General features: G+C 52.6%; 1 protein-coding gene across 2 annotated transcripts in view; it reads left to right on the forward strand.

Annotated features, from left to right (window-relative positions):
* The window catches only part of SCNN1B (sodium channel epithelial 1 subunit beta), a 79,827-nt gene extending 60,943 nt beyond the window's left edge, over positions 1-18,884 (forward strand). The window contains exons 5-13 of one of the 2 annotated variants that reach the window (XM_064362880.1): positions 4,005-4,108; positions 8,785-8,948; positions 9,282-9,389; positions 13,756-13,873; positions 14,941-15,016; positions 15,105-15,162; positions 16,375-16,436; positions 17,858-17,933; positions 18,041-18,884. In XM_064362880.1, the coding sequence (XP_064218950.1) occupies positions 4,005-4,108; positions 8,785-8,948; positions 9,282-9,389; positions 13,756-13,873; positions 14,941-15,016; positions 15,105-15,162; positions 16,375-16,436; positions 17,858-17,933; positions 18,041-18,421 (1,147 nt within the window). In that variant the 3' untranslated portion in view covers positions 18,422-18,884. The remainder of the gene's footprint in view (positions 1-4,004; positions 4,109-8,784; positions 8,949-9,281; positions 9,390-13,755; positions 13,874-14,940; positions 15,017-15,104; positions 15,163-16,374; positions 16,437-17,857; positions 17,934-18,040) is intronic. The other variant, XM_064362879.1, reaches the window with a different exon arrangement.
* The last annotated feature ends 7,061 nt before the right edge of the window (positions 18,885-25,945 follow it).

The raw sequence follows: 25,945 nt of genomic DNA on the forward strand, positions 1-25,945 counted from the left end.
CAGGAATTTGAGGTTGCAGTCAGCTATGATCACACTATCGCACTCCAGTCTGGGCAACAGAGTGAGACCCTGTCTCTACCCCACACCCCCAAAAAAAAGAAAGAAAGATGATTTCAGATTCTGATGTATCTGATAAAGAAGATAATAAACTGGTAGAAGGGCCAGCTGCGGTGCCTCATGCCTGTAATCCTAGCACTTTGGGAGGTGAGGCAGGCGGATCACCTGAGGTCAGGAGTTCAAGACCAGCCTGACCAACATGGTGAAACCCTGTCTCTACTAAAAATACAAAAATTAGCCAGTCATGATGGTGCATGCCTGTAATCCTAGCTACTTGGGAGGCTGAGGCAGAAGAATCGCTTGAACCCGGGAGGCAGAGGTTGCAGTGAGCGGAGGTCACGTCACTACACTCCAGCCTGGGCAACAAGAGCAAAACTCCATCTCAAAATAAATGAATGAATAAATAAATAAACACTGGTGGAAAAGATATAGAGTAACTAGGTAGAGAGGTCTATTACTATTAACAATAAAGTACTATTAACTAATTGTTCAAGTCCATCACTTTGCATAGGGGTTCAGGAGAGGCCTCAGAGCAGATAAAATCTGAAGGACGGGGAGAAGCCAGTGTCTGAAGAGCTGGTTAGAGAATATTCCAGGCACGAAGAACAACAGAGGCAAAAGCCTTGAGTTTGGAAACACGTAGAGTGTTGCTGGAGTGTAGGGAACGAGACTTAGAAGGCCAGCATAGGGACTTTGCACTTTATTCTCTCTCTCTCTTTCTTTCTTTCTTTTTTGGAGACCGAGCCTCGCTCTGTCGCCCAGGCTGGAGTGCAGTGGCGCGATCTCGGCTCACTTCAACCTCTGCCTCCTGGGTTTGAGTGATTCTCCTGCCTCAGGCTCCCGAGTAGCTGGGACTACAGGTGGCACACCACTATGCCTGACTAATTTTTTGGGTTTTTTTATTTTTATTTTAGTAGAGATGGGTTTTCACCGTGTTGCCCAGGCTGATCTTGAACTCCTGAGCTCAGACAATCCACCTGCCTAGCCTCCAAAAGTCTGTACTTTATTCTGGGAGTGACAAGAAGCCTTTGGAGGGGTCTTAGAAAAGGAGTGAGGGAAGACTTCAAGGATGAGTGGAGGTGGAGGCTCCAGCAAGAATCCAGACATGAGATGCTGGTGGCTTGGGCCAGGGTAGGAGCGTCAGAGGTGGAGACAGGTGAACAGACTAAAGTCACATCTAGGGGCCCAGTGCGGTGGCTCACACCTGTAATCTCTGCACTTTGGGAGGCTGAGGTGGGCAGATCACCTGAGGTCAGGAGTTCAAGACCAGCCTGGCCAACATAGTGAAACCCCATCTCTACTAAAAATACAAAAATTAGGCCAGGCACGGTGGCTCACACCTGTAATCCTAGCACTTTGTGAGGGTGATGCCCTGAGGTCTGGAGTTTGAAACCAGCCTGGCCAACATAGTGAAACCCCATCTCTACTAAAAATTCAAAAATTAGCTTGTCATAGTGGCAGGTGTCTATAATGCCAGCTATTCAGGAGGCTGAGGCAAGAGAATCACTTGAACCTGGAGGGTGGAGGTTGCAGTGAGCTGAGAGGGCACCACTTCACTCCAGCCTGGGTGAAAGAGTGAAACTCCATCTCAAAAAAAAAAACCTAACTGGGCGTGGTGATGCCTGCCTGTAATCCCAGCTACTCAGGAGGCTGAGGCAGGAGAATCACTTGAACCCAGGAGGCGGAGGCTGCAATGAGCCAGGATCTCACCACTGTACTCCAGCCTGGGTGACAGAGCGAGACTTCATCTTAAAAGAAAGAAAAAGAGGGAGGGAGGGAAGGGAGGGACATCTTGGAAGAAGAGGGGGTTGACAGGACTCCACTCTCTGTCCTCTGTCACACTGGAAGCTGCAAAAGGCAGCCCTGTCTTGTTCTCAGTGTCCCTAGCCCAGCACCCACCTCGACAAACATTTACTGGGTGGAAAAATGTGGTTTCTTCCTGCTTCCCCTTGTGCCGTTGAGGAAACCCAAGCTCAGAGGTTGAGTAAGCAGCTCAAATCTATTGACAGTGGCAGAGCTGGAGTCGGCCCCCATATCCCATTTCACAGCCTGCCCTGGACCAAGTCATTCTGCAAGTCCACAGGCTGAGACAAAAGGCTCAGGAAATGGCTTTCTTATCTGAAAATGGGGAAATTGCACCTGACCTCCTAGGGTCATTTTGAGGATTAAATGAGATCATGTATACGGAAAGATTCAACACGGGTCTGGCCCATAAAAGTAGCTCAATGAGGCTGGGCGTGGTGGCTCACGCCTGTAATCTCAGCACTTTGGGAGGCCAAGGCAAGTGGATCAACTGAGGTCAGGAGTTCAAGAGCAGCCTGGCCAACATGGTGAAACCCTGTCTCTACTAAAAATACACAAATTAGCTGGGTGTGATGGTGTGTGCCTGTAATCCCAGCTACTCAGGAGGCTGAGGCAGAAGAATCATTTGAACCCAGGAAGAAGGAGGCTGCAGTGAGCTGAGATCGAGGTCAGGAGTTCAAGACCCGCCTGGCCAAGATGGTGAAACCCCATCTCTACTAAAAATACAGAAATTAGCCGGGCGTAGTGGTGGGCACCCGTAATCCGAGCTACTTGGGAGACTGAGGCAGATAATTGCTTGAATCTGGGAGGCAGAGGTTGCAGTGAGCCAAGATCATGCCACTGCACTCCAGCCTGGGTGACTGAGCGAGACTCTGTCTTAAAAAAAAAAAAATAAAAAAAAAAAGTCGATCAGTGAATGTTTGCTGTGGATCGTAAGGCTTCAAAGACGATACTGCATGGCAGGGGATTTTTTGTGTGTATGCATCATTTGATGTACTTACTCTCATTCTTTCCTGTTTTTATTTTTAATTTTTTACAATTTATTTATTTATTTGATACAGAGTCTCACTCTGTTGCCCAGGCTGGAGTGCAGTGGTGCAATCATAGCTCACTACAGCCTCAATCTCCCCGGGCTCAGGTGATCCTCCTACATCAGGTGTCCCTCCAAGTACCTGGGACTACAGACACTTGCCACCACACCACTCCTGTCTTTTTTTTTTTTTTTTCTGTAGAGACGGGAGTCTCAATATGTTGGCCAGGCTGGTCTCAAACTCCTAGGCTCAGCCGGGCACAGTGGCTCACACCTGTAATGCCAGCACTTTGGGAGGCCAAAGTGGGTGGATCAACTGAGATCAGCAGTTCAAGAGCAGCCTTGCCAACATGGTGAAACCCTGTCTCTACTAAAAATACACAAATTAGCTGGGTGTGATGGTGGGTGCCTGTAATCCCAGCTACTTGGGAGGCTAAGGCCGGAGAGTCGCTTGAACCCAGGAGGCAGAGGTTGCAGTGAGCAGAGATGGCGTCATTGCACTCCAGTCTGGTTGACAAGAGCGAAACTCCATCTTACCAAAAAAATTTTTTTTTCTTTTTTTCTTTTTTTTTAGAGGCAGTCTCACTCTGTCACCCAGGCTGGAGTGCCGTGGCGCAATCTCATAGCCAAAGCAGCCTCAAACTCCTGGGCTCAAGCGATCCTCCCACCTCAGCCTCCCAGGTAACTGGGACTATAGGCATGCACCACCACACCCAGCTAATTTTTGTATTTTTTGTAGAGATGAGGGTCTCACTGTACTGTCCAGGCTGGTCTCAAACTCCTGGCCTCAAGCGATCCTCATACCTGAGCCTCCCAAAGTGCTGGGATTGCAGATGTGAGCCACCATGCCTGGCCAGAAAGTTTTTTTTCATAACTTATGGCTAAACCAGAGAGCCTTAGCCACAACTCCAGAGAAACTCCCTCCTCCCACTTTCCCAAGGGAGCCGGAGAATTCCCCTCTCTGGTTTCTGCAAGACGATGGACAGAATGACCTGTTGCTCGCCTCTCCCTTTCGGAGCCCCTCCAAGGAAGAAATGAAGGGCCGACAGCAGGCAGTCGCGGGAGGCATTGTCTGTGGTGGTCCCTGCACTGCAGCTGATGCTGTTTCTTGTAGGAACTTCACATCCATCTTCTACCCTCATTATGGTAACTGTTACATCTTCAACTGGGGCATGACAGAGAAGGCACTTCCTTCGGCCAATCCTGGAACTGAATTCGGTGAGTTTTGGTTTATCCTGGGGCCAGAGCCATGAGGCTTTAACCACTCCCACCACGTGGGACTGAAAGACCATCAGCTGTTGCAGGGTGGGACTGAGGGGGCACTGAGGCTGGCATCAAGAGGAGTGGCCACTACTCAGGCCCTACTGTGTGCCAGGGGAGGCCAGGCCAGGTGTTCCCTCCCCCAAGGCTCCGAATCCCTGGGGTAGCGACTGGTGTTCCCATTTTGCTGATGAGCAAAGTGAGGATTTGGAAGCAGCACAGCTTAGTTATCAAGAGCTCAAGCTTCAGCCAAGCGTGGTGGCTCATGCCCGTAATCTCAACAGTTTGGGAGGCTGAGGTGGGAGGATTGCTTAAGCCCAGGAGTTCGAGACCAGCCTGGGCAACATGGCAAAACCCCATCTCTTAAAAAAAATACAAAAATTAGACCAGGTGCAGTAGCTCACACCTGTAATCCCAGCACTTTGGGAGGCCAAGGCGGGCGGATCACCTGAGGTTGGGAGTTCAAGACCATCCTGGCCAACATGGTGAACCCCATCTATAATAAAAATAAATAAATAAATAAAATACAAAAATTAGCCAGGCATGGTGGTGCATACCTATAGTTCCAGCTACTCGGGAGGCTGAGGCAGGAAGATTGCTTTATCTGGGGAAGTCAAGGCTGCAGTGAGCCATGATCACACCACTGCAGCTCCACCACTCGCAGGGCGTTCCTGAGCTCCAGACCAACCTTCTCAAAGCCTTGGTTTCCCCATGCATAGATTAATATGTAGTAGCAGAGCAGAGCATTAAAATTGTATCTACATTGTGAGCCATTATGATGAGTAAATAGTATATGCCTTGTGAGTCATCACGATGTAATGTGGTAAACTGTTTCACCCACCTAGGAAGTAGGAAATGCTCCATATATGCTGGGTATTCTGAGCAGTTTTAAAACAACTTGTCCAGGATCATGCAGTTAATACATGGACAGAAAGACATCACATGTGCTTACTTGTAAGCAGGAGCGAAATGACGTGCACACGTGGACATAGTACGGAAGGATGGACATCGGAGACTTAGCCGGGTGGGGGGTAGGAGGCGGGTGAGGGGCAAGAAATAACTTAGTGAGTACAGTATATATGATTCTAGTGATGATTACACTAAAGGCTACACTTCACCACTGTACAAAACTCCATGTAACAAAGCTGCGCTTGTGCCCCTTACATTCACACAAATTAGAAAAGGAAAACAAATACATAATGCTTATTCGTAGTCTCTTAGTCTCTCTGTCTCTTTGCTGTACAGTTCTTTTTTTCCTTTTCTTTTTTTTTTTTTGAGACGGAGTTTTGCTCTTTGTTACCCAGGCTGGAGTGCAATGGCACAATCTCGGCTCCCCGCAACCTCCGCCTCCTGGGTTCAGGCAATTCTCCTGCCTCAGCCTCCTGAGTAGCTGGGATTACAGGCACGCGCCACCGTGCCCAGATAATTTTTTGTATTTTTAGTAGAGACGGGGTTTCACCATGTTGACCAGGATGGTCTCGATCTCTTGACCTTGTGATCCACCCGCCTCGGCCTCCCAAAGTGCTGGGATTATAGGAGTGAGCCACCGCGCCTGGCCCTCTTTTTTTTTTTTTTTTTTTTTTGAGACGCTCTTGCTCTGTTGCCCGGGCTGGAGTACAATGGCATGCTCTCGGCTCACCGCAACCTCCGCCTCCGAGGTTCAAGCAATTCTCCTGCCTCAGCCTCCCGAGTAGCTGGGATTACAGGAGAGCACCACAATGTCCGGCTAATTTTTGTATTTTTAAGTAGAAGTGGGGTTTCACCATGTTGGTCAGGCTGGTCTCGAACCCCTGACTTCGTGATCTGCCCACCTTAGCCTCCCAAAGTGCTGGGATTACAGGCATAAGCCACCACGCCCAGCTGTTTTTTTTTTTTTTTTTGAGTTAGAGTCTCGCTCTGTCACCCAGGCTGGTGTGCAATGGCATGATCTCGGCTCACTGCAACCTCCACCTCCCAGGTTCTAGTAATTCTCCTGCTTCAGCCTCCCAAGTAGCTGGGATTACAGGCGCCCACCACCACACGTGGCTGATTTCTGTATTTTTAGTAAAGACAGGGTTTCACCACGTTGGCCAGGATGGTTTCAATCTCTTGACCTCGTGATCCACCCACCTCAGCCTCTCAAAGTGCTGGGATCACAGGCGTGAGCCACCACACCCAGCCTGTTTTGTTGTTGTTTGAGACAAGGTCTCACTCTGTTGCTGGTGCAGTGGCGTGATCTAGCTCACTGTAGCCTCAACCTCCTAGGCTCAGGTGATCCTCCCACCTCAGCCTCCTGAAGAGCTAGGACTGCAGGTGTGCACCACTATGCCTGGCTAATTGTTTGTAGAGATGAGGCTTCACCATGCTGCCCAGGCTGTCTCAAACTCCTGGGCTCAAGCAGTCTGCCCTCCTTGCCCTCTCAAAGTGCTGGGATTACAGATGTGATCCACTGTGCCAGGCTGTACAGTTCTTCTTCTTCTTTTTTTTTTTTTTTTTAAGACAGAGTCTTGCTCTGTCACCCAGGCTGGAGTGCCATGGCATGATCTTGGCACACTGCAACCTCTGCCTCCGTGGTTCAAGCGATTCTCCTGCCTCAGCCTCCTGAGTAGCTGGGACTATAGGTGGGTGCCACCACACCCGACTAATTTTTTGTATTTTTAGTAGAGATGGGGTTTCATCATGTTGGTCAGGCTGGTCTTGAACTCCTGACCTCAGGTGATCCACCCACCTCCACCTCCCAAAGTGCTGGGATTACAGGCGTGAGCCACCTCGCCTGGCCGAAGCTGTACAGTCCTTAAAGAAAGACAGAGACACACAGAGAGAAGCTGAAGGAGTCTATGGAAGTGAGGAAGTGGGGCATGGTGGATGGCGGATCCCCTTCCTCGGGGGTCATGTGTTGCAGTGTCCCCTAGAGAGGGACTGGTGGACCCAGGTTGGCTGTGACTTTTGGGCTTGTGAGCTGGGCACAGGTGGGAGTGGACCTCTCCTCCTTCTCAGGTTCTAGAACCCTCTCAGGTTCTGACTTCTGCAGCCACCAAGAGGCAAGCTGTCATTCAGTGACCATCGGGGCTGCTGGCCAAGAGGGGGCAGGTGAGCTGAGTGTCTTTCACCTAGCCTTGTGCTGCTAAAAGCACTGTCACAGAGGTGCCAGTCAACTTACTCCCCAACGCAGATGGGTACAGTCTGGGAGCCAGCTGCTGTATCAGAAGCACAGCAAAAGCACTTCCTCACTGGAAGATCTCAGACAAGTCCCTTCCCTTCTCTATGCCTCAGTTTCCCCATCTGTAAAATGGGGACAATACTAGTACCTATGTCATGTGGCCCTTGTGAGTATCCAAGGAGCTCATTTTTATTTTATTTCATTTCATTTCATTTTTGGAGATGGAGTCTTGCTCTCTCACTCAAGCTGGAGGGCAGTGGTGCAATCTTGGCTTACTGCAACCTCCACCTCCTGGGTTCAAGCAATTCTCCTGCCTCAGCCTCTCAAGTAGCTGGATTACAGGCACACGCCACAATGCCCAGCTAATTTTTGTATTTGGATTTTTTTTCTTTTTTGAGACTGAGTTTTGCTCTGTTACCCCGGCTGGAGTGCAGTGGCATAATCTTGGCTCACTGCAACCTCTGTCTCCCAGGTTCAAGCAGTTCCTGCCTCAGCCTCCCGAGTAACTGGGATTACAGGCATGGCCAACCATTCCTGGCTAATTTTTGCATTTTTCAGTAGAGACAGGTTTCACCAAGTTAACCAGACTGGTCTTGAACTCCTGACCTCAAGTGATCTGCCCACCTCAGCCTCTCAAAGTGCTGGGATTACAGGTGTGAGCCACCACGCCTGTCCGAAGAGCTCATGCTTAATGAAGCCCTTAGCACAGCACCGAGCAAGTAGCAAGTGCCCAACTAGCCCTCATTGTCCTAACCAGAGGGACTCAGCTCCATGTAGCTCAGGACCGTGATGCATGGGAGATTGGGTCCAGTCCCTTCCCTCGAGAACAGTCAAGTGGGGAAGGAAGACAAACAATAAAAGAAGAATCACACCAATGAGACAGGTACTTGGAAGGAAAGTTCTGGGGCTAGAAGAGCATACTGCCAAGACCCTGAGACCTCGTCTGAGCCATCAGGGAAGGCTTCTGGAGGAAGCGATACTGGCTGAGATCTGAAGGAAGAGTATGTGTTTCTAGAGGAAGGGAGGGGGCAGAGACAGCATTCCAGAGAGAGGGAACAGCACTCCAGAGCAAGGTACAGCATTCTAGGTAAGGGAACAGCACTCCAGAGCGAGGAACAGCATTCCAGAGTGAGGGAACAGCATTTGCAAAGGCACAGCAGAAGGTCGGAGGCACGGAGCGGGGACAGCGAGGGCACCTGCGGTGTGAGGCAGGGTGGTGTGTGTGGGCTGTGGCTATGCTGTACCTCCTAGATCTACCTGCTGGTCAGAAAAGAGATCACAGCGAGGATGCTATGTCAGAGCCTGCCTTGGAGATGACGGGGGCTTTGCAGAAGGCAAGCAGTATTTGAGGACTGAGTGTTTGCAAAGTGGAGCCAGCCTCCTTGGAGGTCCCTGGAGGTCCCCTGGCTGGAGGGAGCTTGGGGAAGTGGGTAGTGGGGTCTCCTTTCTGCCTCAGGAGCAAGTTCAGGCAGCCCTGACCCCACCCTCCCCACAGGCCTGAAGTTGATCCTGGACATAGGCCAGGAAGACTATGTCCCCTTCCTCACGTCCACGGCCGGGGTCAGGCTGATGCTTCACGAGCAGAGGTCATACCCCTTCATCAGAGACGAGGGCATCTACGCCATGTCGGGGACGGAGACGTCCATCGGGGTACTTGTGGTATGGCCGGAGCTCAGGGCAGCCCAAGAGGGTCTGAGGGTGGGAGCCCACCTGTCCAGGGCCAACTTCCTTTGGCCTGGGAGGAGGGGATCTGGGTCCCCCAGCCCTCGCTGGCCGGCCTTCGTTTTGTCTGGAAACCCCCCAGGGTGGCCAAGCTTTAGGGGACGGTGAGCCTCTGGCGCTCCCTCTGGCGCTCCCTCTGGCGCCTGCAGGGTTCTACAGCCCTCCGTCCCCTCTCAGCATCCCCCGTCCTTGCATCCTTGATGGAAGGAGATGCAGAAGGGGCTTCCTGGGGTGACCAGGGCCCCCCTCAAGCAACCCCTCTAAACACAGGACAAGCTGCAGCGCATGGGAGAGCCCTACAGCCAGTGCACCGTGAACGGCTCCGAGGTCCCCACCCCAAACTTCTACAGTGACTACAACACGACCTACTCCATCCAGGTGGGAAGATGGCGCACACCTCATGTGGGGGGGGTGCACGCCTCATGTGGGGGGTGCACGCCTCATGTGGGGGGGTGCACGCCTCATGTGGGGGGGGTGCACGCCTCATGTGGGGGGGTGCACGCCTCATGTGGGGGGGTGCACGCCTCATGTGGGGGGGGTGCACGCCTCATGTGGGGGAGGTGCACGCCTCATGTGGGGGGGTGCACGCCTCATGTGGGGGGGGGTGCACGCCTCATGTGGGGGGGTGCACGCCTCATGTGGGGGGGTGCACGCCTCATGTGGGGGGGGTGCACGCCTCATGTGGGGGGGTGCACGCCTCATGTGGGGGGGTGCACGCCTCATGTGGGGGGGTGCACGCCTCATGTGGGGGAGGTGCACGCCTCATGTGGGGAGGTGCACGCCTCATGTGGGGGGGTGCACGCCTCATGTGGGGGGGTGCACGCCTCATGTGGGGGGGTGCACGCCTCATGTGGGGGGGTGCACGCCTCATGTGGGGGGGGTGCACGCCTCATGTGGGGGGTGCACGCCTCATGTCGGGGGGTGCACGCCTCATGTGGGGGGAAGGGGCAGTCCAGGTTTATGGGACCGAGGCCTCAGTCCTCTGGGAGAGCTGGCCCCAGCAAGGCTGGCTCTGCCGGGCTTTTGTCGGTGACCACGTTGCACCCCTGGGCCTGCGGGACCAGTCACTTTCCTGGGCTCTCTCACCAGGGCCTAGGACTGCCCACTTCTCATCCCTGCTTGGGCAAGTGCACCCTTGGGCATGCCCAGGGGATTATAGGGATCTTACTCTGGGTTTCCCAAGATGAAAACAAAAAACAGCAGCTAACACCATCAAGCTCTCGTTTCGTGTGAGATGCTATGCTAAGGGCTGGTATGAATTCCAACGTCATTTAATCCTTCAACCCCCTCCCCCCATGAATCCATAATCTACCTATGACAGCAGCATGTACTGATGAACTAATAATAGCAGGCTTATGTGTTTAACAGTCACTGTTTTAAGTAATTTATGTATATATTACGTCATTTAACTTTCACAACAACCCTAAGATGTAGATGCTATTATCATTCCCATTCCCATTTTACAAATGAGGAAATTGGGATTTATAGACCCCAGTGCAAATGCATCATCAGTTTATCTGAGAAGTCCCTTTTTTTTTTCAAGAGATTGCTGGGCGTGGTGGCTCACACCTGTAATCGCAGCACTTTGGGAGGCTCAGGCGGGTGCATCACTTGAGGTCAGGGGTTCTAGATCAGCCTGGCCAACATGGTGAAACCTCGTCTCTACTAAAAATACACACACACACACACACAAATTAGCCAGGCATGGTGGCACGTGCCTGTAGTCCCAGCTACTCGGGAGGCTGAGGCAAAAGAATTGGTGAACCCGGGAGGCAGAGGTTACAGTGAGCTGAGATCGCACCACTGCACTCCAGCCTGAGCGACAGTGAGACTCTGTCTCAAAAATAAATAAAATCATAAAATAAAATAAAAAAGAGAGACAGGTTTTGCTCTGTCGGCCAAGCTGAAGTGCAATGGTGCCATCATAGTTTACTGCAGCCTCAAACTCTTGGATTCAAGCAGTCCTTTTGCCTCAGCCTCCCTAGTAGCAGTACCACAGGCATGAGCCACTGTACCTGGCTAATTTCTTAATTTTAAATTTTTTTTGCACAGACAGAATCTTGGTATGTTGCCCAGGCTGGTCTCGAACTCTTAGGCTCAAACAATCCTCCCACTCTGGCCTCCCAAAATGCTGAGATTATAGGCATGAGCCACTGCGCCCACTGGAAGTCTCTCTTTGTATCTGCCCTCAATCCTCCTTGCTGTAGCTGGAGGCTTCCCTCTTGTTCTGATCTCCAGAGTAATCCCAGACCTGCCCCTAGTCCTGGCCCCCTTGGAGAGGGCAGACTGAATTCTTGCGAGGCGACAAAAATGACTGCTCGCTGATACTCCCTCTCCCAGCCCAGTCTGCCTTGGCAGATCAGTACCTAGAAGCATAGCAGGAGGGCAGCCCAGTGCCTGCCTCAGTGTCTGGGTCCCCGAGCATGGCATGGCTTGCCCTTTCCCCTTAGTCATAGGAAATGACTCTCCTGGTGCCCGCGTACCCACCCATTGCCTGGCTGGTTTGGCCACTTCCTGACTGGAGGGACTTCTGTCCATTATGGAGAACCCTAGGCATCATCTGAACCTCTACAGGGACAGACAGAGCTGTACGGGAAGGTGGGAAACACGGAGAAGAAGGCCCCAGCCCAGAAACCTCATTCCAGGAGAACTGTGCCTCTTGTTTCTTCCAGCGTGGTAGCCATGCTGGCCAGAAAACTTAGCCAAGAGGCGGGCCCTGCGGGAGCTCTGCACATCCCCACGCCCACCCCAACCAGGAGCAGGCTTGAGCCCACCCCAGCTTCCATCACAGGGCCTGGGAAGAACTCCCACTTTCCAGATGAGACAGAGAAGTCTGCAAGAATATAAGATACCTTGGCGGGACGTGGTGGTGCATGCCTGTGGTCCCAGCTATGCAGAGGCTGAAGCGGGAGGATAGCTTGAGTCCAGGAGTTTAAGGATGCAGGGAGTTATGATCCTGCCACTACACTCCAGCCTGGAAGACAGAGTGAGATCCTGTCTCAGGAAGAAAAGTAAAATAAAAAAAGAGGCTGGGTGCGGTGGCTCACACCTGTAATCCCAGCACTTTGGGAGGCCAAGGCGGGCGGATTACAAGGTCAGGAGATCGAGACTATCCTGGCTAACATGGTGAAACCCATTTCTACTAAAAATACAAAAAATTAGCTGAGTGTGGTGGCTATCTGTAGTCCCAGCTACTTGGGAGGCTGAGGCAGGAGAATCGCTTGAACCCGGGAGGCGGAGATTGCAATAAACCAAGATCGCACCACTGCACTCCTGCCTGGACGACAGAGGGAGACTCCATCTCAAAAAAAAAAAAAAAAGGAGGGGGATGGGTGCCAGGCACGATGGCTCATGCCTGTAATCCCAGCACTTTGGGAGGCCGAGGTGGGTGGATCACCTGGGGTCAGGAGTTCGAGACTAGCCTGGCCAACATGGTGAAACCCGTCTCTACTAAAAATACAAAAATCAGCTGGGTATGGTGGCACGTGCCTGTAATCCCAGATACTCAGGGCAGGCTGAGACAGAAGAATCACTTGAACTCAGGAGGTAGAGGTTGCACTGAGCCGAGATCACACCACTGCACTCCAGTCTGAGTGACGGAGCAAGACTCCATCTCAAAAAACAAAAAAGAATATTCCGAAACCCAGCTCTGGCTCCTCCTGGCCATGCCATTTAATCTGCCACCCAGCCCCGATATCCTGCCCTCAGAGAGCCCACAGACTCGTTAGGGGCAAGAGAAAGGCAGGACATAGGGGCCTGGGAAGGAGCCGCAGGAGGAGCAGGAGAGGAGGACATGGGCGCAGGTGTGGAGGGTGGGGCTGAGTGGAGACCGGTAGGGAGGAGCTGGCCAGCGCTGGATCCAGGAGCCCAGGGAAGTCAGGACCTAGGAAACTGAATAGGCAATGGAACACCAAGAACCGCTGCCTCCCTCCATCCAGCGCTTCCTGGGCAGCTCATGCGGCCCTGAATCCTCCCTCCCAACCTCAGGAGACAGGTGTCACCAACACTCTGTATCACCTGAGTAAACCCAGTCCCAGAGGTTCATGACTTGCCCTAGGACACGTTGGTCTCTGAGTGGACTGAAACCAGGTCAAAATGACCTGAAAGCCCAGTATTTGGGGCCGAGTGAGTGGAGACTCATCACTTCCAGCCTCCCAGAGGCTGCCCTGGGAGCCTTCTTCCTCGCCCCACCAGGAGACGTGCTGCAGACCAGCAGGCCGCTCAATTCCTCCGTCATGGGCTGTGCGTCAGGACACTCAAAGATTATCCTTCTCCTGGCTTTCCCTGGGCAATTCCCTCTGGGAAGAAGGAGCACAGAGTCAGCCTGCCTACCTTCCTTGGTGGCCTGTCAGGCTGCATCTGTGTCAAGTGCTCAGAAGGAGGCTGGCGTCCTCATCACGAGAGCTATCTAAGCATTGGCTTTATTATTAAGGGCAAGCTGCTCTTCTCCATAGTGAGGGGTGAGGACCCCAGCTCTGAATGGTGAGACCTGGGATGCTGGGGTCTGACCTGGGTCCCTCTGCGGGGTCCAGAGACCTGCTATGAAGCCAAAAGCGTTCAGGACTGTGGGGTCCATAGCTGCAGGCCGGTCATCTCACCACAGCTTCTCAGCCCTGGAGCACTTCTGCCAGCTCCCCTAGCTCCCTTGACCTGAGCATCGCTTCTCTGGACACCCCTGGTGCTGGAATCAGGACATCACCAACCGTGCCTGTGTTCTCTCCTTATGAACCCCCACCTCCCACAGGCCTGTCTTCGCTCCTGCTTCCAAGACCACATGATCCGTAACTGTGACTGTGGCCATTACCTGTATCCGCTGCCCCGTGGGGAGAAATACTGCAACAACCGGGACTTCCCAGACTGGGGTGAGTGGGGGCACAGAGGGGTCGGCACTCCAGCCAGCTGCAGCCACAGAGGCACTGACCACAGAGGAGGGGGCAGAGCTCAGCACCCTCAGCAGAGCCCAGAGATGTGCCCAGGGCGGCTCCTCCACAGTCCGAGGTCCCTCCTACAATCCCCTCCCACGATTCCTTTCTGCAGGAACCCAGGCTTCTGTCTACACCTCAATTTCATGCAGCATGGGCTTGAAACACATAGGGTTGGGGTGCACGTGTCCTTGAGAGCCTGTGTCTGTGTGCCACACAGTTGCTCTCACATATGCACAAGCCTAGCCGTGTGGCTGCTGGCGTGTGTGTGCCTGCACTCATGTTTCCAAATGCAGGTGGGCAAAGGCATTTCCACGCTTGCGTCCAAATGCACAGGAGCCATCGTGTGCATCGTGACTGCAATGGGTTGCTGTATGTAGGTTTATGCACAAGCACAAATCACTTTCAGGGTCTGCATTTGCACCCTCTGGCTTTTCTGCACTCGCATGGTGGTCTGGAGTCCAACCACTGATGAATGTTGTCAGCAGGGTGCGGTGCCTCGTGCTTGTAATCCCAACACTTTGGGAGGCCGAGGCAAGAGAATCACTTGAGGCCAGGAGTTCAAGACTAGCCTGGTCAATGTAGCAAAACCCCATCACTACAAAAAAAAAAAAAAAAAAGTAAAAGAAAGAATGTAAAGAATGCTGTCAGCAGGAGCCTGACCACTTATAACCAACACAAACTGAAGGGGAAAACTTTATTCCTACCAGTCACCCGCCCTTTCCCTTTGTTCATGACCTCATAACCCCGTCTGCTAGGCAGGGATGGGGACGGCCGGCAAACGGAAAGCTGCTCTGACCTCCCTGAGCTGGGCTCCAGGCCAGGCTGGGGTGAAAGGGCTGGAGGTCGGGGGTTGGGTGGGGAGCAGTGATTCTTCATGACACCTCCTCCCAGCACCTAACCACAGGGCCAGGAGAGCAGAGGAGCCAGCCAGAGGCTCAGCAGGGAACAGGGCCACCTAGAAGGCCCCCCAAAGCCTCTTGGCCGCCTCTCTGTCTCCTGCACAGCCCATTGCTACTCAGATCTGCAGATGAGCGTGGCACAGAGAGAGACCTGCATCGGCATGTGTAAGGAGTCCTGCAAGTGAGTCCGGGCAGGCGGGCGCAGTGGCAGGCGGGCACAGAGGGGCACCACTGGCAAGAATTGTAACAGGGCTAGCTTTCTCTTTCAGCGACACCCAGTACAAGATGACCATCTCCATGGCCGACTGGCCTTCTGAGGCCTCCGAGGTGAGACAGTTAGGGGCCAAGCTTCTGGCCCACAGCTTTGGGCTGGGGACAAGTCTGGACATAAGATGTGGGCTATTTGGAAATTTGGAAGGGGTGTTTTTTCCCTCCCTCCTTCCTTCCTCTCTTTCTCTCCCCACTCGCTCCCTCCCTTCCTTCCTCTGTCCCTCCCTTTTCCTTTCCTTCCTCCCTCCCTCCCTTCCTTCCTCTCTTCCTTCCTCCTTTCCCTTCCTTCCTTCTCCCTCCCTTCCTCCCTTCTCCCTTCCTTCCTTCTTTCCTTCCTTCCTTCTTTCCTTCCTTCCTTCTCTCCTTCCTTCTTTCCTTCCACCAATATTCTCCCAGGCACACAGCACATTATTAGACAGACATAATCCTTGTCCTTATAGAGCTTACATTCTAATAGGAGAGGGCCAAGATCACAAACAGAAATAAGATCATTTCAAAGTGTGATCGTGTCTGTGAAATAAACAGGTGATGGGAGAGGATAACTGGGGGAAACTACTTTATTTCTGTATTTTTACTTTATTTTTTATTTTTAGAGACAGGGGCTTGCTCTGTTGCCCAGGCTGGAGTACAGTGATGTGATCACGGCTCACCAAAGCCTCGAACTCCCGGGCTCAAGTGATCCTCCTGCCTCAGCTGTGGTCCTCAGCTGGAACCACAGGCACATGCCACCAGGCCTGGCTAATGGTTAAACTTTTTGCAGAGGTGGAGCCTTGCTATGTTGCCCAGGCTGGTCTCGAACTCCTGGCCTCAAGCGATCGTCCCACCTAGGCCTTGCAAAATGCTGGGATTACAGGCGTGAGCCACCATACCCAGCCTCTGGGAAAACACTTTAGATAGAATGGTCAGGGAAGGCCTCTCTAAAAAAGTGACTTTCAGCTGACACCTGAAGGCAGAGGCTGAGCCAACATGGGCAGAGCTGGGGAGGATTCCAGGCAGAGGGAGCAGGAAGTGTGAGGACCAGAGGCAGGAAAGAGCCGGGTAGGGAGGCCAGGCCTGCTGGGGAAGAGTCTGGAGGCCCGAGTCCCTTCTCCCCCAGAACAGCAGCCACAGCTTCCACTACAACCTTCCTCCTGCTCCCCATCCAAACTGTGATTCCCCCGGGGCCTCGGGAAGGGGCAGGGCTGTGGTCTACCTCCCCCAGGGAGCAGGGCCATGACTGGGAGGGATTCTGCGGATGGCAACTTTTGCAGCCGCCTTCTTGGGTTCCAGGACTGGATTTTCCACGTCTTGTCTCAGGAGCGGGACCAAAGCACCAATATCACCCTGAGCAGGTGAGCCTGGGCCTGGGCGGGGCTGGGGAAGACAGGGAAGCGGGGACCAGAACCTCGGGGCAGGAGTTTGGACACAGAGCAGCTCCTCAGACACCTTCCCACATGGGTCACATCCTGGAGCAAGCCTTGAGGAGGAGGCACTGGGTGTGAGAGAGAGGAAAGGCAGCCACGGGGACTCTGAGTCTAATATCCTCTAAGGGAACCTGTGCTTCCCTCTGTCACTCTCCATCCACCCAGCCATCCATTCATCCTCCATCCACCCACATATCCAGCCATCCTCCATCCATGCATCCTCCATCACTCACCCTTCCATTTTCCTATACACACACCCATCCATCCTCCATCCATTCATCCTCCATCACCCACCCTTCCATTCTCCCACCCACACACCCATCCATCCTCCATCCATTCATCCTCCATCACCCACCCTTCCATTCTCCCACCCACACACCCATCCATCCTCCATCCATTCATCCTCCATCACCCACCCTTCCATTCTCCCACCCACACACCCAGCCATCCTCCATCCATTCATCCTCCATCACCCACCCTTCCATTCTCCCACCCACACACCCAGCCATCCTCCATCCCTTCATGGATCTCTCCATCCACTCAACACAAACACTAGTTGAACACAAGAAAGACACATGGTTCAAGCTAGCATGAGTCTAGGGGGCAAATATATGCCAAAAGGGCTTAAGGAGAGGAGGGTCCATACAAGCCCCCTACTCTAGGAGTGCAACAGGGAAGAAGCCTCAGTCTACCTCAGAGATAAGGGAGGTCTGAGTAGAGAGGTAGCTTTGAGTGAACTCTCCAAGGAGGAGTTAAGTGATGTTCAAATAACAAGAGGCACCAATATCCAGGCAGAAGACAAAGCTTGAAAGCCTGGAGGCTTGAGACAGCACAGTCTTTCTGAGGCCTATCAGGTGGGAAGGGAAGCCCACACAGCCACCCTTCTCTGTCCCAGGGGCAGTGAAGGCACTCAAGGCTCAGTGAAGAGCTCTGTGCAGAGTCACTGCGTATAGCCCAGGCCACCCTGAGGGTACAAATCGGGGAGCCCAGCGCAGATCTTTTGTGCCATCTCAGGCCAGAGTGTCCTGTAGGGAACTGGTCGGCAGGGGTGGAGAAAGGGGGCCATAGAAGGGTGCTGGGCAGAGACGCTCAGAGGGGCTGGGAAGGACTGCACTTCCAGTTCTTGTTTGGACGTCATCACTCATGGAGGCAGGCATGACAGAAACTCAGGACGGAGGAGGGCTGGGGCGGCACCTTGGTTGCCTTCCTGTGTGTGTGTGTGCATGGGTGCATGGGTGTGTGGCTGCGAGTGTGTGCAGTTTGTGTGCATGTGTCTGTGTGCATGTGTGCGTATGTGTCCGTCTGGAGGGGGATACCTTAGTCCTAACCCTTCTTGCTGCCTCCTGCAGGAAGGGAATTGTCAAGCTCAACATCTACTTCCAAGAATTTAACTATCGCACCATTGAAGAATCAGCAGCCAATAACGTGAGTGTAGGAGGCTCCTGATACCCCAGCCCCACCCTGTCCCATCCCTGCACCCTCAGGGTAGGGGAAGGTGGCCTGAGCCCACCCCAGCTCCCCATTCCCCACAGATTGTCTGGCTGCTCTCGAATCTGGGTGGTCAGTTTGGCTTCTGGATGGGGGGCTCTGTGCTGTGCCTCATCGAGTTTGGGGAGATCATCATCGACTTTGTGTGGATCACCGTCATCAAGCTGGTGGCCTTGGCCAAGAGCCTACGGCAGCGGCGAGCCCAAGCCAACTACTCCGGCCCACCGCCTACCGTGGCCGAGCTGGTGGAGGCCCACACCAACTTCAGCTTCCAGCCTGACACAGCCCCCCACAGCCCCAACACTGGGCCCTACCCCGATGAGCAGGCTCTGCCCATCCCGGGCACCCCGCCCCCCAACTACGACTCCCTGCGTCTGCAGCCACTGGATGTCATCGAGTCCGAAAGCGATGGTGATGCCATCTAACCCCGCCCCTGCCTCACTGAGCAGCCAAGACTGTTGCCCGAGACCTCGTTGGATGGTGCCCTCTCAAAGGGTCGGGTGGGTAGCTGTCCAAGCCAGAGCCTGTGTCCTTCAACGGAGAGGCCCGTTCCTGGCCAAGGTCTCCGTAGGGTCACGGTGCTGGTAGACGATGCAGGAACTAATTGTGTCTTCACGTGGTTCCTGCCCTCGTCCCTGACTATCCTGATCCTGGCCGGGGCCTGGAGAACCCCCGGAACACCCTCTCCTGGTGGCAGACAACTTCCTTCCCATTGCCAGTCTCCATCCACCCCAGAGAGGAACAGGCAGGTGGCCATGTGGTCTTCTCCTTCCTGGCCTTGGCTGGCCCCCGGGGCAGGGGTGGTGGAGCGATGGAAGGGCATCAGGTGCGGGGGCCCTGCCAGGTGACACCTGATTTACTCTAGGAAATAAAAGTAGAAAATACTGAGTCCAGCTGTGTTCTTTGTTTGACTGGGGAGCTGGGGTGCCCTGATGGTAGAAGGACATTCATGCTGGCTTGAGAGAGACCCAAACTGGTTTAAGGGAAAGGGTCTCAAGCCCCTCCTTCCGCTGTCAGCTCCCAGGCCGATGCTCATTGGTCCCTGCCTGGGTCATGTGCCCATCTCTGACCTCGTCAGTGTGGCCAGCTAGATAGGCTGCTCTGATTGGTCACAACTGAACTCATCTGCCCAGACTGGAAGCCAGTTTGGCCCCCAGGAGAATCACATAGTCCAAGGGCGGTGGGGGCACGGCTCCAGGGTTGCCAGAAAACAATCAAGCTACTTAGTTGAATTTGAATTTCAGATAGACAAACTGATTTTCTTTTTTTGAAATGGAGTCTTGCTCTTGTCACCCACGCTGGAGTGCAGTGGTGCAATCTTGGCTCACTACAACCTCTGCCTCCCAGGCTCAAGTGATTCACCTGCCTTAGCCTCCCGAGTAGCTGGGATTACAGGCGCAGGCCACCACGCCCAGCTAATTTTTGTATTTTTAGTAGAGACGGTGTTTCACCATGTTGGCCAGGCTGGTCTCAAACTCCTGGCCTCAGGTGATCCACCTGCCTCGGCCTCCCAAAATGCTGGGACAGGCGTGAGCCACTGACCTAGGCCAACAAACTGATCTTTTAGTATAAGTATATCCATGCAATACTGGAGACACACAGTAATAAATCATTTGTTGTTTTTCTTGAGCATTTTATACTTTTTTTTTATAGAGATGGGGTGTCGCTGTGTCAACCAGGTGGGAGTGCAATGGCATGATCATGGCTCACTGTAGCCTCAAACTCCTGAGCTCAAGCCATCCTCCCACTTCAGCCTCCCAAGTAGTTGGAATTACAGGTACGCATGATCATGCCTGGCTAATGTTTTAATTAAAATTTAATTTTAATTGTTTTCATTTTTTTATTTTTAATTACTAAATACAGTCCCCCAAAATCTTAAGGCTCCCAAAGAGAGATCAGGGAGCTGTCACCAGAGAAGAGTACATTCTGGCAGGTGCACACGCAGATGGCCCCGCTGTCGCCTACCAGGCCCCTGGTGACGAGGGAGTGCTGGCTGTAGCACCTGCGCCTCCAAGGGCCCAGCCTTTCTGGCCGAGATCACCTGCGTCCCTGGTCTGGAAGGTAAACAAGCTGGCCTCCCATCAAGGGCTCAGGTGGCACCTGTGGAATACGGAGGTGCCACAGCGTCGGTGCCACTTCAAGTCAAAGGCAACGTTGCTAGGCGCTGAGTAGGGAGAGCTGGAGGCAGCCGGGTTTCCCAGCGTGGGGCCTGGCTAGTTCACAGGCTGGGCCCATGACTCTCAGTGGCTATCACCCTTACTACTATGATTACCGCTTTTATTACTAGCAGTAGTAGTTGTGGCCACACTCACTGTTACCATTTGTTGTCATTAAACAAGGACTATGTTGGATCAAGTACTTATCACATGCCAGGCACCATGCCAAATACTTTTAAAATCTTATTTCATTCTCATAACCACTGAGAAATCGTATAATAGCATCCCATTGCACAGGTAAGTACATTGAGGCTTAAGAGGCGAAGTAAGACACTCAAGGTTTGTAAGTGACAAAGCTGAGACCCCAGCCTCACCTTCTGGGTGCCAATGGCCATAACAATACCAGTCCCTTACAGGAGCCCAGAGTTTTTGTATTTATTATCTCATTTGAAGCTATGGAGCATTATTATCTAGCCCCTGTGACAGCTCTTCAGTCACATGTCAGTTTGAACAGGCTTAAGCTACAAAGGAAATTCATTAGCTCTTGTAGTAAAAGAATTTCAGGCATGGCTGGATGCAGGGGCTCGCTTAGATCTAGGATTTCTTTTTTCTTTTTTCTTTTCTTTCTTCCTTCTTTTTTATTTATTTATTTTTTTGAGATGGAGTTTCACTCTTGTCCAGGCTGCAGTGTAATGGTGCGATCTCAGCTCACTGCAACCTCCGCCTCCCAGGATCAAGCAATTCTCCTGCCTCAGCCTCCTGAGTAGCTGAGATTACAGCCATCCGCCACCATGCTAGGCTAATTTTTGTATTTTAGTAAAGACAGGATTTCACCATGTTGGCCCGGCTGGTCTCGAACTCCTGACCCCAGGTGATCCACCTGCCTCAGCCTCCCAAAGTGCTGGGATTACAGGCATGAGCCACTGTGCCAGGCCTAAGGTTTATTTCTCTCATCTTTTTTTTTTTTTTTTTTTTTGAGCCGGGGTCTCACTCTGTTGCCCAGGCTGGGGTGTAATGGCACAATCACAGCTCACTGCAGCCTGGACCTCCTAGGTTCACGTGATCCTCCCACCTCTGCCTTCCCAAGTAGCTGAGAGTACAGGCATGTACCACCACACCCGGCTAATTTTTATATTTTTTGGAGAGACAAGGTCTTGCCATGTAGCCCACGGTTTCGAACTCCCGGCTAAAGCAATCCACCAGCCTCGGCCTCCCAAAGTGCTGGGATTACAGGTGTGAGCCACCATGCCTGGCCCTATCTGGTGATTCTGTGTTGCTGTCCTTCTTAGAAAGATGTCCCCCGTGTGCTGTTCTTTCTGAAAATCTCTTTACACCTGCAATGGCAGCCTGTGCCCTCAGCACAGCAACCCCAGGGAGAAGAAAGCTATTCCTGCATGTTGTCCCAGCAATAGCCCCAGGAATCAGGCTCATTTGGACCAGCCTAGGGCCACACTCATCGTGAACGGGTCATCACAACAGGAAATGGATGGAGATGCTGCCTGGCCAGCCCTGAGTGAATCTATGGAGGGTGACCCTTTACAAGCACCTCTGAGAGGTTCTGTTCAGAGACATTTTGGAGATGCCTGTAGATGTGTGAGGCCAGGATCAGGCTGAGGGTGGGCATTAGTTTGCCATCCCTGCTTTCATGCGGCCATGAGGGCCAGGCTGTGGCGTAATGGCCTCATCACTAAAAGCAGTCTCCAAGTCATCCCTCCACCCTCTGGATCCAGCGGAGAGAAATGCTGTCCTGCTCCTATTCTGAGATCCCTTTTTTAGGGCTAGAAACATAGGCTGACGGAGCCCAAATTGCCCAGAAAACAGCATTCTATAATTCCCAACTCTACCCCAAAAGGGAAGGTGGGTTACAGATATAGAGAACTATGAAATTAACATTGTGGGCCGGGTGCGGTGGCTCATACCTTACATAGTTTGTAATCCCAGCACTTCGGGAGGCCACAGCGGGTGAATCACTTGAGGTCAGGAGTTCAAAACCAGCCTGGCAACCTGGTGAAACCCCATCTCTACTAAAATACAAAAATCAGCCAGACCTGGTGGTGCACGCCTGTAATCCCAGCTACTCGGGAGGCTAAGGCAGGAGAATAGCTTGAACCTAGGAGGAGGAGGTTGCAGCGAGCCGAGATCAAGTCACTGTACTCCAACCTGAGCGACAGAGCGAGACTGTCTCAAAAGGAAAAAAAAAAAAGAAATTAACATTGTGTACATGTGGCCACCACCGCTGTATTTCAGTGGCTCTTCAAATAACCCTATCAGTTAGGTACCATCACGACACCCAGTTTTCAGATTACGAAATGAGGCTCGAAGAGGTGAGGTGACTTTTCCAAGGTCACACAGCAGCTGGGAGGTGGCGAAGCTTTGAATCAAGCCCAAGCCTGTCCCACTCCACAGCCTAGTAGCTCTCATGAACCCAGCACAAAGCTACCACAAAGCTTCCACTTTCAAGCAGCACATGTCACCTTCTAGGTTTCTGGCTCTCACTTCTTAGAGGCAATAGCCAGGCTCAAACCCTGCCAGGAACAGCCTGTGATCCAACACATGAGAAACCAAAATATTTTTCTTCGTGTGGGTTTGAAGCCGATGCTGTTGGGGTGTTCCTACACATGCCATCCTCTCGTCCTCAGAACCAGTTTGGCTGAGGACAAACTGGTTCTGAGGACGAGAGGATGGCATGTGTAGGAAGCCCTGTGAGGACAGAGCCAGTGGGACACTGACCCTGGCAGCCCAGTGGGGCTGGTTCAAGAGTGGCCTTGGAGGCTGGGCGCAGTGGCTCGCGCCTGTAATCCCAGCACTTGGGGAGACCAGGGCAGGCAGATAACCTGAGGTCAGGAGTTCAAGACCAGCCTTGACAACATGATGAAACCCCATCTCTACTAAAAATACAAAAATTAGCCAGGTGAGGTGGCGCATGTCTGTAATCCCAGCTACTCGGGAGGCTGAGGTAGGAGAATTGCTTGAACCCGGGAGCTGTAAGCCAGGACTGCACCAGCTACTCAGGAGGCTGAAGCACGAGAATAATTTAAACCCAGGAGGAGGTTGCAGTGAGCTGAGATCGCCCCATTGCACTCAGCCTGGGCGATAGAGCAAGACTCCATATCAAAAAAAATATATATGGCCTTGGGCATGGCAGGGCCACTCCAGAGGGCTGGCCTGGGTGACCTGCCTGCCCGCTGGGATGCGGTGTCCCGCCATGTGTCCCCCGTGTCCCACATGAGGAAGGCTGCCTGGCAGCTGGACAGGAGTAAGGGCGCCATGGTCACCAGGCTCACTCTGAACTCCGGCCCTGCCACACAGTAGTTGAGTGGCCCTTCTAGGAAAGTCCTTAAACCTCTCCATACTGTGGATAAGACCCCCTGCCTCCCAGGCTAGAGTGACATCTGTTTATTTATTTATATATTGATTGACACAGGGTGTCACTGTCGCCCAGGCTGAAGCGCAGTGTCGAGATCATAGCTCACTGCAACCTCCAATTCCTGGCCTCCAGTGAGCGTCCTCCAGTGCCTCACCTTCTTAAGTAGCTGGAACTACAGGCACCCCCCACCATGCCCGGCTAATTTTAAAACATTTTTGTAGAGATGAGTCTTGCTTTATCACACAGGCTGGAGTACGGCGGTACAATCTTGGCTCACTACAGCCTCAAACTCCCAAGCACAAGTGATCCTCCCGCCTCAGCCTCCCAAGTAGCTGAAACCACAGGTACGCACCATCACAGGCTAATTTTTGTATTTTTTGGTAGAAATGAGGTCTCACTGTTGCCCAGGCTGGTTTCAAACTCTTGGCCTCAAGTGATCCTCCCAAAGCCCTAGGACTACAGGCCTGAGCCGCCATGCCTGGTCTGTGGTGAGGTTTAAGTGAGATGCCCCAGAGAGAAGCAGAGCTCAGCCCAGCCCCTGAGAGCAAGGCAGAACTCAATTCCAATGACAGCCCCTGTGACAGACACTACTGCCATCCCCTTTCTTGCTAACAGAAACCCAATCAAGGCAGCCAATAAGCCCAGCTCAGACTTTAAGTCCTGATTGTTCTGAGCTAGTGTTTCTCAACTGGAGTAAGTTTCTGGAGACATTTTTGGTTTCACAACTAGGAAAATACTACTGGCATCTAGTGGGTAGGGGTCAGGAACGTTAAACAGCCTGCAATGCACAGGACAGCGTCAAACACGGAGCTGTCCAGCCGAAAACGTCAATAGCCAAGGCTGAGAAACGCTGCTTGAAGCCAGCCCCGTTCCCAGGCTCTCCCGCCTTCCTTGTAGCGGGGACGCCTCAGGACTGAGAAACGGCCAGTGAGGGCTAGAAGAAGGTTAGCCAGCACTTCCAGGGCAGCCTCCGCTTGCATGATCCAAGGGACAGAATTGCTGATCTACTGTCCCTGCTCTCTTCTTCCCTGAATGCAGATGCGGCACCTGCAGTTGCAAGAATCACCTGCCGTGATGAGGTGTCCAGCATGTGGGGAAAACGTCAGGATCACAGAAGGGCTGGCCCTGGGCCTGATTCCAACCAGCCACTAAATCAGTGCCAGTAGTCACCACCATTTTACTTTTTTTTTTTTTTGAGATGGGTCTCCATTGCCCAGGCTGGACAGCAGTGGTGTCGGCTCACAGCAACCTCCGCCTCCCAGGTTCAAGCGATTCTCCTGCTTCAGCCTCCCGAGTAGCTGGATTATTGATGCACACCACCATGCCCAGCTAATCTTTGTATTTTTAGTACAGATGGGGTTTCACTATGTTGACCAGGCTGCTCTTGAACTCCTGACCTCAGGTGATTCACCTGCCTCAGCCTCCCAAAGTGCTGGGATTACAGGCGTGAGCCACCGTGCCTGGCCACTTTTTACCTCTTGTTATTGAGAAAAAATTAATTTCTGTTTAAGTCACTCAAATTACATTATTCCATTACTTATAACTATTGACGAAAAACACTGACTTTCATATACCATACATATTAAAAAAGAAAAAAAGTAAGCCAGGCGCAATGGCTCATGCATGGAATCCTAGCATTTTGGGAGGCCAAGGCAGGAGGATTTCTTGGGCCCAGGAGATAGAGACCAGCCGGGGCAACAAAGCAAGATCCCATCTCTACCAATAAGTTTTTAAGAATTAGCCAGGTATGGTGGTGCCCGTCTGCAGTCCCAGCTACTTAAGGAGCCGAGGCAGGGGAATCACTTGAGCCCAAGAGTTCGAGGCTGCAGTGAGCTCTGATTGTGCCACCACACTCTAGCCACATGGCTCTCACCCTGTAGGTCTCGGGGCTGCCCACTTTATCTAGTGCCAACTTCCACCCTGACACCCACTTTTCCACTAGCACTTACCTCTGAAATTATCCTCATTTACCTTCTTCTCCGTCCCTCCCTCCCTCTCCCACTGAGCATAAGCTACAGACCTGTATCCCCAGACATGCCCAGAGTGCACAGCATGGTAGGTGCACATGGGAAGTGCTCGAAAATGCATTGAAGAGGGAAGGGGCTGGGCGTAGTGGCTTACCCCTGTAATACCAGCACTTTGGGAAGCCAAGGAAGGCAGATCACTTAAGGTCAGGAGTTCGAGACCAGCCTGGCCAACATAGTGAAACCCCATCTCTACTAAAAATACAAAAATTAGCTGGGCATGGTGGCAGGCACCTGTAATCCCAGCTACTCGGAGGCTGAGGTGGGAGAATCACTTGAGCCAAGGAGGCGGAGGCTGCACCTGGATTTAAGTGATTTAAGATTGCACCACTACACTCTGGCCTTGGGCGAAAGACTGAGAGAAAAAAAAAAGAAGGATAAAAGGAAACAGCCTTCTTGCAT

This window comes from Aotus nancymaae, unplaced genomic scaffold (assembly GCF_030222135.1).
Source record: "Aotus nancymaae isolate 86718 unplaced genomic scaffold, 86718_ANA_hifiasm-v0.15.2.pri h1tg000049l, whole genome shotgun sequence".
Taxonomy (NCBI): domain Eukaryota; kingdom Metazoa; phylum Chordata; class Mammalia; order Primates; family Aotidae; genus Aotus; species Aotus nancymaae.